This window comes from Chiloscyllium plagiosum, chromosome 17 (genome assembly GCF_004010195.1).
Source record: "Chiloscyllium plagiosum isolate BGI_BamShark_2017 chromosome 17, ASM401019v2, whole genome shotgun sequence".
NCBI classification, from domain to species: domain Eukaryota; kingdom Metazoa; phylum Chordata; class Chondrichthyes; order Orectolobiformes; family Hemiscylliidae; genus Chiloscyllium; species Chiloscyllium plagiosum.
The window spans coordinates 68,406,403-68,420,116 of record NC_057726.1 but is presented as its reverse complement, the minus strand read 5'-3'; the positions used below and the strand labels follow the sequence as shown (position 1 = coordinate 68,420,116).

At 43.3% G+C, this 13,714-nt stretch overlaps 1 protein-coding gene across 2 annotated transcripts in view; it reads right to left on the bottom strand.

The window, feature by feature from the left end:
- hydin (HYDIN axonemal central pair apparatus protein) overlaps positions 1 to 13,714 on the bottom strand; it is a 915,145-nt gene that overhangs the window by 35,991 nt on the left and 865,440 nt on the right. For both annotated transcript variants that reach the window (XM_043707374.1, XM_043707375.1), the window contains 2 exons: positions 5,854 to 6,066; positions 4,051 to 4,214 (listed from right to left, as the gene is read on the bottom strand). In XM_043707374.1, the coding sequence (XP_043563309.1) occupies positions 4,051 to 4,214; positions 5,854 to 6,066 (377 nt within the window). The remainder of the gene's footprint in view (positions 1 to 4,050; positions 4,215 to 5,853; positions 6,067 to 13,714) is intronic.

The following is a 13,714-nucleotide window of genomic DNA, read 5'->3' as shown; positions in this document are numbered from 1 at the left end:
CGAGCCACCTCCTTCAGTACCCTGGGATGTAGACCATCAGGCCCCGGGGACTTATCAACCTTCAGACCTAACAGTCTCTCCAACACCAATTCCTGGCAAATATAAATTCCCTTAAGTTCAGGTCCTTCAGCCACTGTTAGCTCAGGGAGATTGCTTGTGTCTTCCCCAGTGAGCACAGATCTGAAGTACCAATTCAATTCTTCTGCCATTTCTTTGTTCCCCATAATATATTCCCCTGTTTCTGTCTTCAAGGGCCCAATTTTAGTCTTAACCATTTTTTTGCCTTTCACACACCTAAAAAAAGCTTTTACTATCCTCCTTTATATTATTGCTGAAAATGTGTTGCTGGAAAACGCAGCAGGTCAGGCAGCGTCCAAGGAGCAGGAGAATCGATGTTTTGGGCATGAGCCCTTCCTGAAGAAGAGCTCATGCCCGAAACGTCTATTCCCCTGCTCCTTGGATGCTGCCTGACCTGCTGCTCGTTTCCAGCAACACATTTTCAGCTCTGATCTCCAGCATCTGCAGTCCTCACTTTCTCCTCCTTTATATTATTGGCCAGTTTAATTTCGTACCTCATTTTTACTCTGCTTCCCAGTCCTCTGTTTTCCCACTTATCTTTGCTATGTTATACATTTTCTCTTTTAACTTTATATGTTTCTTAACTTCCCTCGTCATTAATAAAAACGTGTGGCAGCTGCTTCTGATGGGATCTGGGACATCAATTTCTCAATGGTCCACCTATTAGTGCAGAGCTGGCCTGTGAATTTTTACAGTGGAAAGCAACAGAAACAAATGTTTGGCAAGAGATTCTGTAAAACGATGAGAACAATGCGGTCCCAGAACAGCGGTTAACTTGCATCCCAACACTCACAAACTGAGGATGACTGTTGCTCTGTATTAATCAATGAGTAGACTCTGTTAATTCAGTTCCAGATTTAATCAAACATTTACCACATCATCACTTAATCACATCAGCCTTGGGAAATGCAGGGCTACAGGGGTAGGGTCAGGGGATGCTGTTTGGTAGGTCAGTGTAAGGTTAATGGGCTTTCCTGCTGGTCTCATGATAAGGATTTGTCACTCTCACTCCTGTGGTCTGGGTGTAATTCATTGGGTGGCACTGCTGCCTCACAGCGCCAGGGACCCGGTTCGAGTCCACCCTTGAGCAACTATCTGTGTGGAGTTTGCACATTCTCCCCATGTCCGTGTAGGGTTTCCCCAGGTCCTTCCACAGTCCAAAATGTGGTAGGCGGATTGTCCATGTTAAATTGCCTATAGTGTCTACAGATGTGCAGGTTAGGTGGGAATTGCGGGGTTACACAAATAGGTGGGGTGGGGGGGTGGGGGGGTGGGTCTGGATGGGACGCTCTTCCGCGGGTTGGTGTGGGCTCGATCAGGTCTTCTTCCACATTGTAGTGATTCTGGGAGTCTAATATATTATTAAGTCAAAATTGTATTTTTCCTGAATGGCTAGATTCATAAAGAAAATACCTTTCAAAATAAAATAAATCTAATAACATTGGAAATCTATTTGAAATATAAATGCAGCATTGCAAATACATATTAAAATTATAAAATAAAACAAAGATCTGTGGATGCTGGAAATCAGAAACAAAATAGAAAACTGGTAGAAGAACTAGGGAGGTCTGGCATCACCTATGGAGAAAAAACAGAGTTCTGAAGAAGGGTTACTAGACCTAACCCTAATCCTAACTGATCTGCTGAATTTCTCCAGCAATTTCTGTTTTTGCGTCATTACACGCACCTTAAGTTTCAATTGACCAGGCTCCATCTAGAGGCAGACGTTAGGCTCTGCAGGCTGAGTTACCTGCATTGGCCAGCTTCTGCCACTGAGTTGGAGAGCAGTGCCTCAGCACAACTTCAAAATGGGAGCCAGGGGAGAAGTGGACACCAGAGGCTTTAAAAGTAAGAACAGAGGTTGGGGACAGGAGCAAGTGGAGGGGCAGGAACTGAGACAGGATGAAAGCCAGGGGATGAAATGTATAAGGAAAGGGCTTGAAAGCAGGAAGTCTTGGGCAAACAATGTTAAACTGAAACTCATAACATGAAAGGAATTTATTGTCACAATTTTATTAACACTAAATATGTCAGTATTAAATGGGGACTTTCTGGGTATTTCAAAAACTCATGTCATTGGCTATAAAACATTTTCAGACCACTTCCTGTGGTCATAACATGTGATATAAACACAGGTCTTTTATTTCTTTTATCTCACTTCACATTTTATTCCAAGTAGATGCCCTTGTCTGGAACTTTTCCATCGCTGTTCTTCAGAGGGTCTGTGATTTTACATACCGTATTCCAATTTGGATATGGTTCAGATCATAATCCAGAGATTATAACTTTTAAGATTTTACTTTTGCAATTTAGTGCCCAGTTCCTTATACTTTCTATGCAGAAACTCTTTCCTAGTTCTGTCTGTTTCACCAAAACTTGCATGGACCATGACCATTGGATCCTCCCCTTCCCACAGCAGGGTGCCTTCCAGCTTTGAGCAGACGTTCTGAACCCTGGTACCAGGCAGGCGACACAGCATTTGGACTCTCGCTCTTTCCTGTAATCCTATATTAGGCTCAACTACTACAGTATTCGTGTTACTCCCCCTCAATTGTACAGCTTCCTGTATTACAGTGCTGTGGTCAGTTTGAAGAGCAGCCCCTGTTCTCATCTACTGGATTGTTGCCGAGGCTGACACTCCTGCACACATGGTCTAGGTCCCCATACTTGCTTCACAGTCTCTGATCACTGAGTATATCAGAAAACCCTACCATAAGTGCTATGACTGCCTCCTGGCTTTACCCCTCCCTGATATTTTTCCGAGGCAGTAGTTCAGCTGCTAGTTCAATAACTCACAGTCAACATGGCTTGAATTTCAGACATTTAATGTTGATGTGATGCCCTGATCGCAATGGTATCCAGGAGCTCCCGCATGCTGCAATCTTGACACATTACCTGTCTTTGAGGAGAAAGTGAGGTCTGCAGATGCTGGAGATCAGAGCTGGAAATGTGTTGCTGGAAGGCAGCATCCAGGGAACAGGAGAATCGACGTTTCGGGCATAAGCCCTTCTTCAGGAATTTTTGATCATTCCTGAAGAAGGGCTTATGCCCGAAATGTCGATTCTCCTGTTCCCTGGATGCTGCCTGACCTGCTGCGCTTTTCCAGCAACACATTTCCAGCACATTACCTGTCTTGCCATCCTCTGAGTTTCTTGGGTCATTTTCTCACCGGCTTCTCTAGGTGGTGCTGATTGCTTGTGTCTATACCTTGCCTGTTCTCTCGGCAATGCTGTCTGCTTATCTTGGGATCCTCACCTCTAAACTCCCCATCATGCCTTATATCAATGTCACTAGTCTAAGGTACTCATGGGCATCTACCCATTCTGCCTGCAGTCACTTTAGTCATGTACCTTAAATCAGAAAGTCATTTGCATGCTGCTGGACAGCAAGTGAGGTGGCTGATTAAGGATTCTACATGTGGAAGTATTAGTTGAGGGAGGAATATTGTCTGGTGAATGCCCGTTAGGGAGTGACACAGGTTCTGCAGTCTCCTCCTGAATCACTGCCTCCATAGTGTAAAGGAGAGGCTGCTTGAACTGTTTGTTCACATCCAGGATTGAAGCTTGCAACAATGAGCTATCAGATTCAAAGCTGTGAGGGTCACTGAGAATCAAGCTGACATTTAACTGAGCTAACCCTGGGAACTGACATGAAATCCTTTTGGGGTCTTGACAATACACTGCAGAATACAGCAGGATAACCATGCTGATATGTGAGAGGCCACTCGCTTCATACAGTTCCCAAGCTTTCTCCTGAGAAAGTGTGCACTGTTATTGAATACAACACCAACACTGACTGCCTTACTTGATCTTCCTTGCTGATATTCCTCGCAGGTGTGGATACAGGATTGGCAGAAAACTCGTAAACTAAGGGGTGAGCTAAGTTGAACTAACTTTCCAGGTTAATTCACTAATAGATGATCATAAACAAGACTTATTCCTTTACATATATTTGCAGTGATTTTTTGCCTACCGTTGTGGTTTGGGGAGCCAGTTGTGAATTGATAACAATACAGTGTGTAATGTCTTGCAAGGCACTTCACGATTTATAACTGCGACTGCCTTTGGGGGCTCAGCAACTCCTTGTAACATGTAGAGCAATCCAGTACCATCAGGCAATGGGAAAAAGACAGAGCCCTGCAGAAACACAGAAATACTGATCAATATTGAACACGGGGAATTTGTGACACACTGATCAATACTGAACCCGGAGAATTAGTGACACACTGACCCTCCGTGCTGTGGTAATCTATTCTGTTGGACTCAAGTCGCGTTGTGGAAGCGCTGAAATGAAATTGTTGAGAGTTAATGTGGGTTTGGGAGGAGAAATTGGGTCTGGATGCAGGAAAATCACCAGAGCCCATGATTTCTTTCCCTCACCCTCTTATTCACCTCAATCATGTGTCCCAGTGAGTTCCACATTTTTAACATTCTTGCAGTAAAGATATTGCTTGTGAAGTCTCAACTTGATTTCTTGATGACTGCGTTTTATTGGCTGCCCTGCTTTTCAGCAAAATAAAGACATTCGCTTTATCGGCTCTAACAATTTTCATAATTTTAAAATCTCCAATTAAGTTCTGTCTCAGGTCCCACTTTTCTCCTGAGAAGACACCCAGACTGTTCATCCTTCCCTGACAGGGTATAACCTCAGAGTTATAGTTTTCCATCTGTGTAAATCTGTTTTGCTCCCTCCCTAGAGGCCTACACCTTACTTCATTATGTGGCACTAGAACTGTGAGAAGCACTCGGTGTGATCTAACCTGGTTCGATAGATAAGTTTCTTTCAGGAAATAATATGTCAAGATACAGTAGGAGTCATTGGAGACGTGATATGTGGCAAGTGTGGCAAATGCAGGAGGTTGTTTATTCTGTGGTTTGAAGTTTCACGGGAGGAAAATAGTCCCTATGTCACTGCAGATAGTTTCTCTGAGTTGACGCTCAACACATGTTTCTACACTTTTACAATCATGGGATTTTAGCAAAGAAGGAGGCCTTATTTTCATCATTCCTTAGCCCTGCCAAATGCAGCTCACCCAGTGTAACCAACAAGCCCAATCCATGCACTTTGGTTGTTCAATTGTAAAACTATTCAGAGGCTAGCTCAGAAAAGTCAGTTGGAATCAACTTCTAATAGCCATCCCCTAGCTCCGTCTCTCCTCCTGCCCTTTGTGTACTAATCTTGAGTTGCGGAGAAAGTGAGGACTGCAGATGCTGGAGATCAGAGCTGAAAATGTGTTGCTGGAGAAGCGCAGCAGGTCAGGCAGCATCCAAGGAGCAGGAGAATCGACATTTTGGGCATGAGCCTTCCTGAAGAAGGACTCATGCCCGAAACGTTGATTCTCCTGCTCCTTGGATGCTGCCTGACCTGCTGCGCTTTTCCAGCAACACGTTTTCAGCTCTAATCTTGAGTTGCGACCTATTATAACTAAGTGAGTGTTAAACACCATTGCAGATCTGAAGGCTCAAATGTATACTGATTCTCAAGCTCAGAAAGGCTGATGTGTTTGAATCACTGTTACCTTTCTGCTTCTCTGCATGAGTTCACAAAATAACATTCAGATTAATAGGTTCCTCCTGATGAGTGGAGAGAGAGAGCGAGTGAGAGAGTGTGAGCGAGAGAGTGAGAGAGAGATTTGGATTAAGAACTGATGGATGGAAAGAGGAATCAGAGGGGGTGAGCTACACCTATGCAAGCTCAGCAGGCACTGTAACTCCCAAATGACAGCCCTGTGAACTGTTTCAAAATCACTCTGTGCCAAGTGGCCTTTTCTTTTACCTGATGCTTTTTGCCATCCATTGTCATGGTGAGTGGCTTATATGTGATGTCATAGGTTTGGTTCTGCAGATGAGGTTGCACAGTGATAACCTTGGGTCCACTCCAATACTCTCCTTCAATTGAGGGCTGCAGATTCCAGACCTGGTTGGTGCGATTCGTTAGTACAATGCTGTGAACCTGTGAGGTTCGAACTTGACAGCTGAAATTGAGTACCTGTAAGTGACATGGAAGTGCAATGTTAGTGCACATTTTAACACCATCCGTGTAGTATTCAGACTTGAAAACTATTATACAGATCATTTGTTAATGTGCGCTCTGCTGAAGGCAGGTCCTTGGCTCATTATCTGCTGATGCTTCATTAATGGAGATCTAACTGAGTTAGAGATGATGCTAAAGGGGATGGACAAAGTAGACAAAAAGCAGCTATTTCCCTTTGTGAGGCAATCCAGAAAGAGAACTCATAGCTTTTGGCGAAGGGATGACAGATTTAAACAGAGGTGAGGAGGACTTACTTCTCTCAAAGGGTCATAAATTTGTGACATTCACTATCTTAGAGTGAGGTGGCTGCTGGAACACTGAAAAAATTTAAGTGGAAGATATATTTTTAATGAGGAAGAGGTTTAAGGGTTATAGAGAGCGAGCAGGAAAGTGGAGTTGAGGCCAAGATGAAATCAGCCATAAATAGGGCTGAATTGCCAGTTCCTGCTCCTGGATCTTATAAACTGTTTCCTTGTGATTTTTGTTAGCGGCAGTTTACCAGCACCTTCCACACTCAGGGGAAGAACAAAGAGTAGGGCCCCCAGTCTGGAACGGGAATCAAACTGCGCTGTTTGCATCACTGAACTAAATGCTAGCTGTCTAAACAACTGAGCTAGCAAGGTGTTACATACTCTATACAGCACTGAAAGAGGCCATTTCCCCAACCAGCTCATGCTGGTGTTTATGTTCCACTTCAGCCTCTTTCCTTAATCCCTCAACCCCATGCTCCATATTTAACTTTCTCAAGGGGCAACTTTTTCACTCAGAGGGTGGTACGTGTATGGAATGTGCTGCCAGAGGAAGTGGTGGACGCTAGTACAATTGCAACATTTAAAAGGCATTTGGATGGGTATATGGAAAGGAAGGGTTTGGAGGGATAAGGTTCAGGTGCTGGCAGGTGGGACTAGATTGGGTTAGGATATCTGGTCGGCATGGACGAGTTGGACTGAAGGGTCTGTTTCCATGCTGTACATCTCTGTGACTCTGTGACTCTATGACTCTCTGATGAAAGGTCATTGTGACCTGAAATCTCGGCCAGTACTTTTTTCCACAAAGACAGGATCTTCATTGCCTGGCCATAGCCACTCACCTCCACAAAGGCCCCTTATGCTCCCTAAGACAGGCTAAGGCACTTCCATTCCACTGACCCACTGTATGAGACCAATCAATCTTATGGTGACAATAGGATGTGCATAAAAAGGCTTTAATGAAAAGTTATTTATTTATTACTTTGCACAATGTTTTAAAAAAGTTAATTTTACTGCAGGACAAGAAATGTATCAATCAACTAGACTTTTTAAAAAATCAATAGCAGAAACTGTAAACAATTGAATCTATGGTAGACCATAAGAGAAAAAGACAGAAGTTGATCAATGTAGGTAGCAGCTGAAGTCCCAGGATTAGCTGAACTGACTAACCTTTGCCAATTGGTAGAGTTGAGGATTTCAGCACAAACTAGAATAGAAACCAGAGGGCAGATTCCTCAGGGACTAAGCTAATAGTCAGAGTCTTTTTCCCAGCGTAGAAATGTCAATAATGGGAGGATAAGTGTCTGGAATGTGCTGCAAGAGGAGATGGGAGAGACAGATACAAGAGCGATGTTTAAGAGGCATTTTAACAGATGAGTTTTGAGAAGATTTATAGCTCAGGTTGAGGTTCTGGATATAAGTTTGCTCGCTGTCCACGACTAATACACCTAACCTACACATCCCTGAACACTACGGGGAATTTAACATGACCAATTCAACTAATCTGCACACTTTTATCGGTGATAATGTTATCTAGTATGGTGACGAAACATCTGAAAATGAACCTTCCAGCTTAGTGACCAAACTTACATCCATTTTGACAGATATATGTACAGGCAGGAAATAGAGAGATACAAACCACATAGAGGCAAAAGTTTTCTTAAGTTATAAATGCATCGTGTGTCTGTACAAGCTTAGTGTACCGAAAGGAAGAGCACAGCAATTCAGGCAGCATCCAACGAGCTGCCTGAATTGCTGTGCTCTTCCAGCACCACTGATCCAGAATCTGGTTTCCAGCATCTGTAGTTATTGTTTTTACCTAGTGTACCGAAAGGCCTATTCCCGTGCTGTAGTGTTCTTCCTTTGTTTTTTGACTAAGGCAAGAAAGGTCCCTGACGAAGGCAAGGCCGGCTACACCAGGGGGGCAAAGATGGGTGTCAGCAGTGCCGGTTGGGCAGGAGTTGGAGTTTGCAAAGTGGAGAGGAAAGGTAGGAGCTGGTAAATTGTCAGGAAGGCAAGAGCAGCAGCAGCAAGAGGATCTGAAGATGAGACCAAAAGCAATGCAGGAAAGGTCATGTTAGCAGAGAGACCACTGCGGAGGAAGTGTCTGGGAAATGCTGCATATGCGAAACTGACATTAAAATTAATTCAAGCATAGTCAACATGGTTTAGTGAAAGACAAATTGTATGAGAGCTTTTTGAGATGCAAGGTGGATAAAGGGGAACCAGTAATGGGCAAGTTGTTGGAGGGAACCCTGAGGGACAGGATTTACATGTATTTGGAAAGGCAAGGACTGATTAGAGATAGTCAGTTTGGCTTTGTGCGTGGGAAATCATGTCTCACTAACTTGACTGAGTTTTTTTAAGAAGTAATGAAGAGGATTGATGAGGGTGGAGCATTGGATGTAACCTATATGGACTTCTGTAAGGGATTCAGCAAGGTTCCTCATGGTAGACTGATTAGCAAGGGATCACATGGGATATAGGGAGAACTGAGTATTTGGATACAGAACTGGCTCGAAGGTAGAAGACAGAGGATGGTGGTGGAGGGTTCCTTTGCAGACTTGAAGCCTGTGATCAGTGGTGAGCCATAAGGATTGGTGCTGGGTCCACTGCTTTTTGTCATTTATATATTGAAGATGTGGTGGACAGGGAAAAAGGTTACCTCAGAGTACAACAATATCTTAATCAGATGCGCCAATGGGCTGAGGAGTAGCAGATGGAGTTTAATTTAGATAAATGTGAGGTGCTGCATTTTGTAAAAGCAAATCAGGGCAGACATTATACACTTAATGGTAAGATCCTGGGGAGTGTTGCTGAACAAAGAGGTTTGGAATGCAGATTCATAACTCCTTGAAAGTGAAGTCGCACGTAGATAGGATAAAGAAGAAGGTGCTTTATATGCTTTCCTTTATTGGTCAGTGCATTGAGTACAGGAGTTGGGAGGTCATGTTGTGGCTATACAGGAATTGGCTAGGCCAATTGCGTGCAATTCTGGTCTCCTTCTTAGAGGAAAGATGGTGTGAAACTTGAAAGGGTTCACAAAAGATCTACGAAGATGTTGCCAGGGTTGGAGGGTTTGAGCTATAGGCAGTGGCTGAATAGGTTGAGGCTATTTTTCCTGGAGCATTGGGGGCTGAGAGGTGGTCTTAGAGGTGTATAAAATCATGAGGGACATGGATAGGGTAAATAGGCATGGTCTTCTATGGAGAGGGGGAGTCCAAACTCTTGGGCATACGTTTAAGGTGAGTTAAGGAAGTGGTGGAGGCTGGTATGATCACAAAATTTCATAGAATCCCTACAGCATGGAAACAGGCCATTTGGCCCATTAAATCCATACCAATCCTCCGAACAGTAACTTACTCAGACTCATTCCCCTACCCTATTACTCCACATTTCCCCTAACTAATGCACCTAACCTACATATTCCTGAACACTATGGGCAAACTTGCATGACCAATTCACCTAACCTGCACACCTTTGGATTGTGGGAAGAAACGGAGCACCCGGAGGAAACCCACGCAGATATGTGGAGAATGTGCAAACTCCACACAGACAGTCACCCGAGGCTGGAATCGAACCCTGGTCCTTGGCGCTGTGAGGCAGTAGTGCTAACCACCGAGCCACCATGCCACCCCCACCCTCCCCCTCACCTTAAACCTATGCTCTCTAGTTTTGGACTCTTCCACCCCATAGAAAAGACCTTGTCTATTTACCCTGTGTCCATCATGATTTTATAAACTTCTACCAGATCGCCCCTCAGTCTCCAATGCTCCAGGGAAAATAGTCCCAGCATATTCAGCCACTCCCCATAGCTCAAACCCTCTAATCCTGGCAAATTATTTGTAAATCTTTTCTGAACCCTTTCAAGTTTCACAACATCCTTCCTAAAGGAGGGAGACCAGAATTCCACGCAATTCTGCAAAAATGGCCTAACCAATTTAAAAAAGCATCTGGAGGAGTATATGAATAGGAAAGTTTAGAGGGATATGGGCCAAATTCTGGCAAATGGAACTAGGATTATATATGATATCTGGCCTGCATGGATGAGTTGAACTGAAGGGTCTATTTCCGTGTTGTATATCTCTATGACTCTATGAGATGCCACGTGCTGAGACTTCAATTATTCATGGTCTAAATGACTTGAATGTTGAAACAGATTGCATTTTAGCTAAATTTGCTGATCATACAAAGGTAGTTAGGAAAGCAAGGAGGGAAACGGGAATTTTATGTAGCCCACAAGAGCTGGAAATACAGAGTGACCATATTAGACATAAGCCCAAATTGTGATTTCCTTAGTGAGTGAAAATGCTGAAATTAACTACACAGCACATTTGAGATGTGTTGTGTCTCACTCTGGTCTGTGGTAGGTTCTCTTTAGGGAAGATCTGCCACGTTAAGGTTCAGTCAGAGACATAAATGGACAGTGGTGGTCCTTCTGTGTAATTAAAATTCCAGGGGTAGGAATCCTGCTCCGACCCCTCTCTGGGACCTAATGGACAATTAGAGGCCAGGACAATTAGAGGATGGTGTTAAAAATGTGTCCACAGAGAGGCCTAGGATTACTAAAGAACACAGGCTGAAGGTGAATGTGGTAGATTGGAAGTTATCGGGCAGCGATTGCAAAGTGCAGAATGGGAAGCCAGAATGTAATGCCTGGCCTGGAGCAGCTCTTAATGCAAGAGCAGTTCTCTTAAAGCTTGGTCCCTTGACCAGGCAATGAGAGCTTGACTATGAGGTAGCACCTTTCCTCCCCACCAGAAACCTATTTTGCTTTCGGCATGGAGAGCTCCCTGGCTAGCGAAATAGCAGGTTGTCTGCAAGACTTCCCAATCTGCGCTTAAATGGGGCAGAGGTGGAGAGTTTCCACCCACCACCTTCCTGTCCGATTAAACAGATTCCTACAATCCCAAACTCACCTGGGTGGGGACCCGAAAAAACACTGACTTAAATTTCAAAACTTCTAACCGATCACTATTTGGTCTTCTCAAAAGAAAACAGTCCTAATTTGTTCAGTCTCCCCTGATAAGTATAGCCTCTCAGTTGATAGTTTGCTTGTAGAGATTAAAACTCAATGACATAAAGATAAAAGCACTTAAAAAGTATCAGGAAAACTTCTGTTCCTTCAGATGCTGAAGGGACAGAATTTCTCTCTTAATCCATGGACATTCTCAGCTTTCCATCTCCAGGCTCACCATCAAGAGAAACAACTTATACCTGAAGGCTGTGTGATACCAAAGTTATGTGGAATCCATTTCTATCAGTATAGTGTGAGTTACAACACTGATTACCCATTTTTTCTACTTAATTGGTTCTGAAGCATAGGAAAAACACAATACAAATGTAAATTATTTCTATGTTAGTTTTTTTTTCAAATGAAGTCTGGCAAAAATCAATAAAATTGTCGAACACAATATATCTTTTAGATACAACACAGACCTGAATTAATACTCTACAGCCTGAAATGAAGTTATTCTTGTCATCATACTTAATGCTATGTATCTGCAATGATTTTATTGAGACATTAACCCAGTCGGTGATCAGGTTACTATTCCCACTAGTTTGGTTTACAAAGTTATTCAATACAAACCCAGAAAGAGTGTAACAAAAGAAAAACAGGAAAGACTGGCATTTAAATTCACTGCTGAAAATGTGTTGCTGGAACAGCGCAGCAGGTCAGGCAGCATCCAGGGAACAGGAGAATCGACGTTTCGGGTATAAGCCCTTCTTCAGGAAAGGGCTCATTTAAATTCACTGTATGATAAAGGCACACAAATCATTGGAAATAAAAAGGCAGACAAATGGAGTTACAACAGAAGCAAACTAGTGTTTCTTTCTGAAGGAATGTGAACAAAAAGTAGAGAGGCGCTGATAAACTTTTATTGAATTCAGGTAAGGTCACATTTGGATTTCTGAGTCCAGTTTCATCACCATTCAAGGTTAGAAGACACTGTGAGAGGATTATTGGGGTACAGTTGCAGTGTCCCTATCGTCGAGCTAGGAGGCTTTGAGTTCAATTCCAACCAGCTCCACAGGTGTGTTATAATATCTCTGAACAGTTGATTAAATATCTATAAAGGGTATTGAGACAGCAAAAATGATATCAGAACTACAAACTTAGGACAGGATGAACTGGGCAATTTGTGCTGGAAAGACTGAAGAGATCTGATAAACGTCTTCAAAGTTTTACAGCGTATGTAATGGAGAAGCTGGAAGAATGAAAGCTGGGGCTATCAGAACCAGATAGTAACCAAGAAATCAAATAGGGAATTAAGAAAATACCTCTTTAGCCAAAGAATGATGAGATCGTAGCACTCACTACCAGGCTGGGTGAATGAGGTGAATAGTGTAGATGCAATTTGAGAGGGGCTTGGCCAGCAATTGAGGAAGAAGTTATATTGATGGCGATAGACGTCAAATACAGGAAGAGGAACATGTTGATCATGAACTCTGTGATTGACTGAATAAGGTTCACTCTGTTAACTCTGCTTTCTCTCCACAGATGCTGCCAGACCTGTTGTGTTCGTCCAGCAATTTCTGCTTTTGTTTCAGATTCCCAGCATTTGCAGTTCTTTGTTTTATTTCTAAAATGGACTACTTAGGTCGAATGGTCAGTTTCTATGCTGTACATCATCAGCAATTCCATGTAACATAACATCTTTCACAGCCTAAGAAAGTTGATATTCAGCCAATTAAATATTTTAGTAAAGTACATAGAACATTACAGCGCAGTACAGGCCCTTCGGCCCTCGGTGTTACACCGCCCTGTCATACTAATCTGAAGCCCATCCCACCTACACTATTCCATGTACATCCATGATGTCCAATGACGACTTAAATGCACTTAAACTTGGTGAATCTACTACCGATGCAGGCAAAGCATTCCATACCCTTACTACTCTCTAAGTAAAGAAACTACCTCTGACATCTGTCTTATACCTATCTCCCCTCACTTTAAAGTTGTGTCTTCTCGTGTTTGCCGTCCCCAAAAAGGCTCTCCCTGTCTACCCTATGTAACCCTCTGATTATCTTGTATGTCTCTATTAAGTCACCTCTCAATCTTCTTCTCTCTAACAAGAACAGCCTCAAGTCCTTGAGCCTTTCCTCATAAGACATTCCTTCTATACCAGGCAACATCCTCGTAAATCTCCTCTGCACCCTTTCCAAAGCTTCCATATCCTTCTTATAATGCAGTGACCAGAACTGTACACAATACTTCAAGTGTGGCCGTACCAGAGCTTTGTACAGCTGCAGCATAACCTCCTGGTTCCGGAACTCAATCCCTCTATTAATAAATAGTGGGCGGCACGGTGGCACAGTGGTTAGCACTGCTGCCTCACAGCGCCAGAGACCCG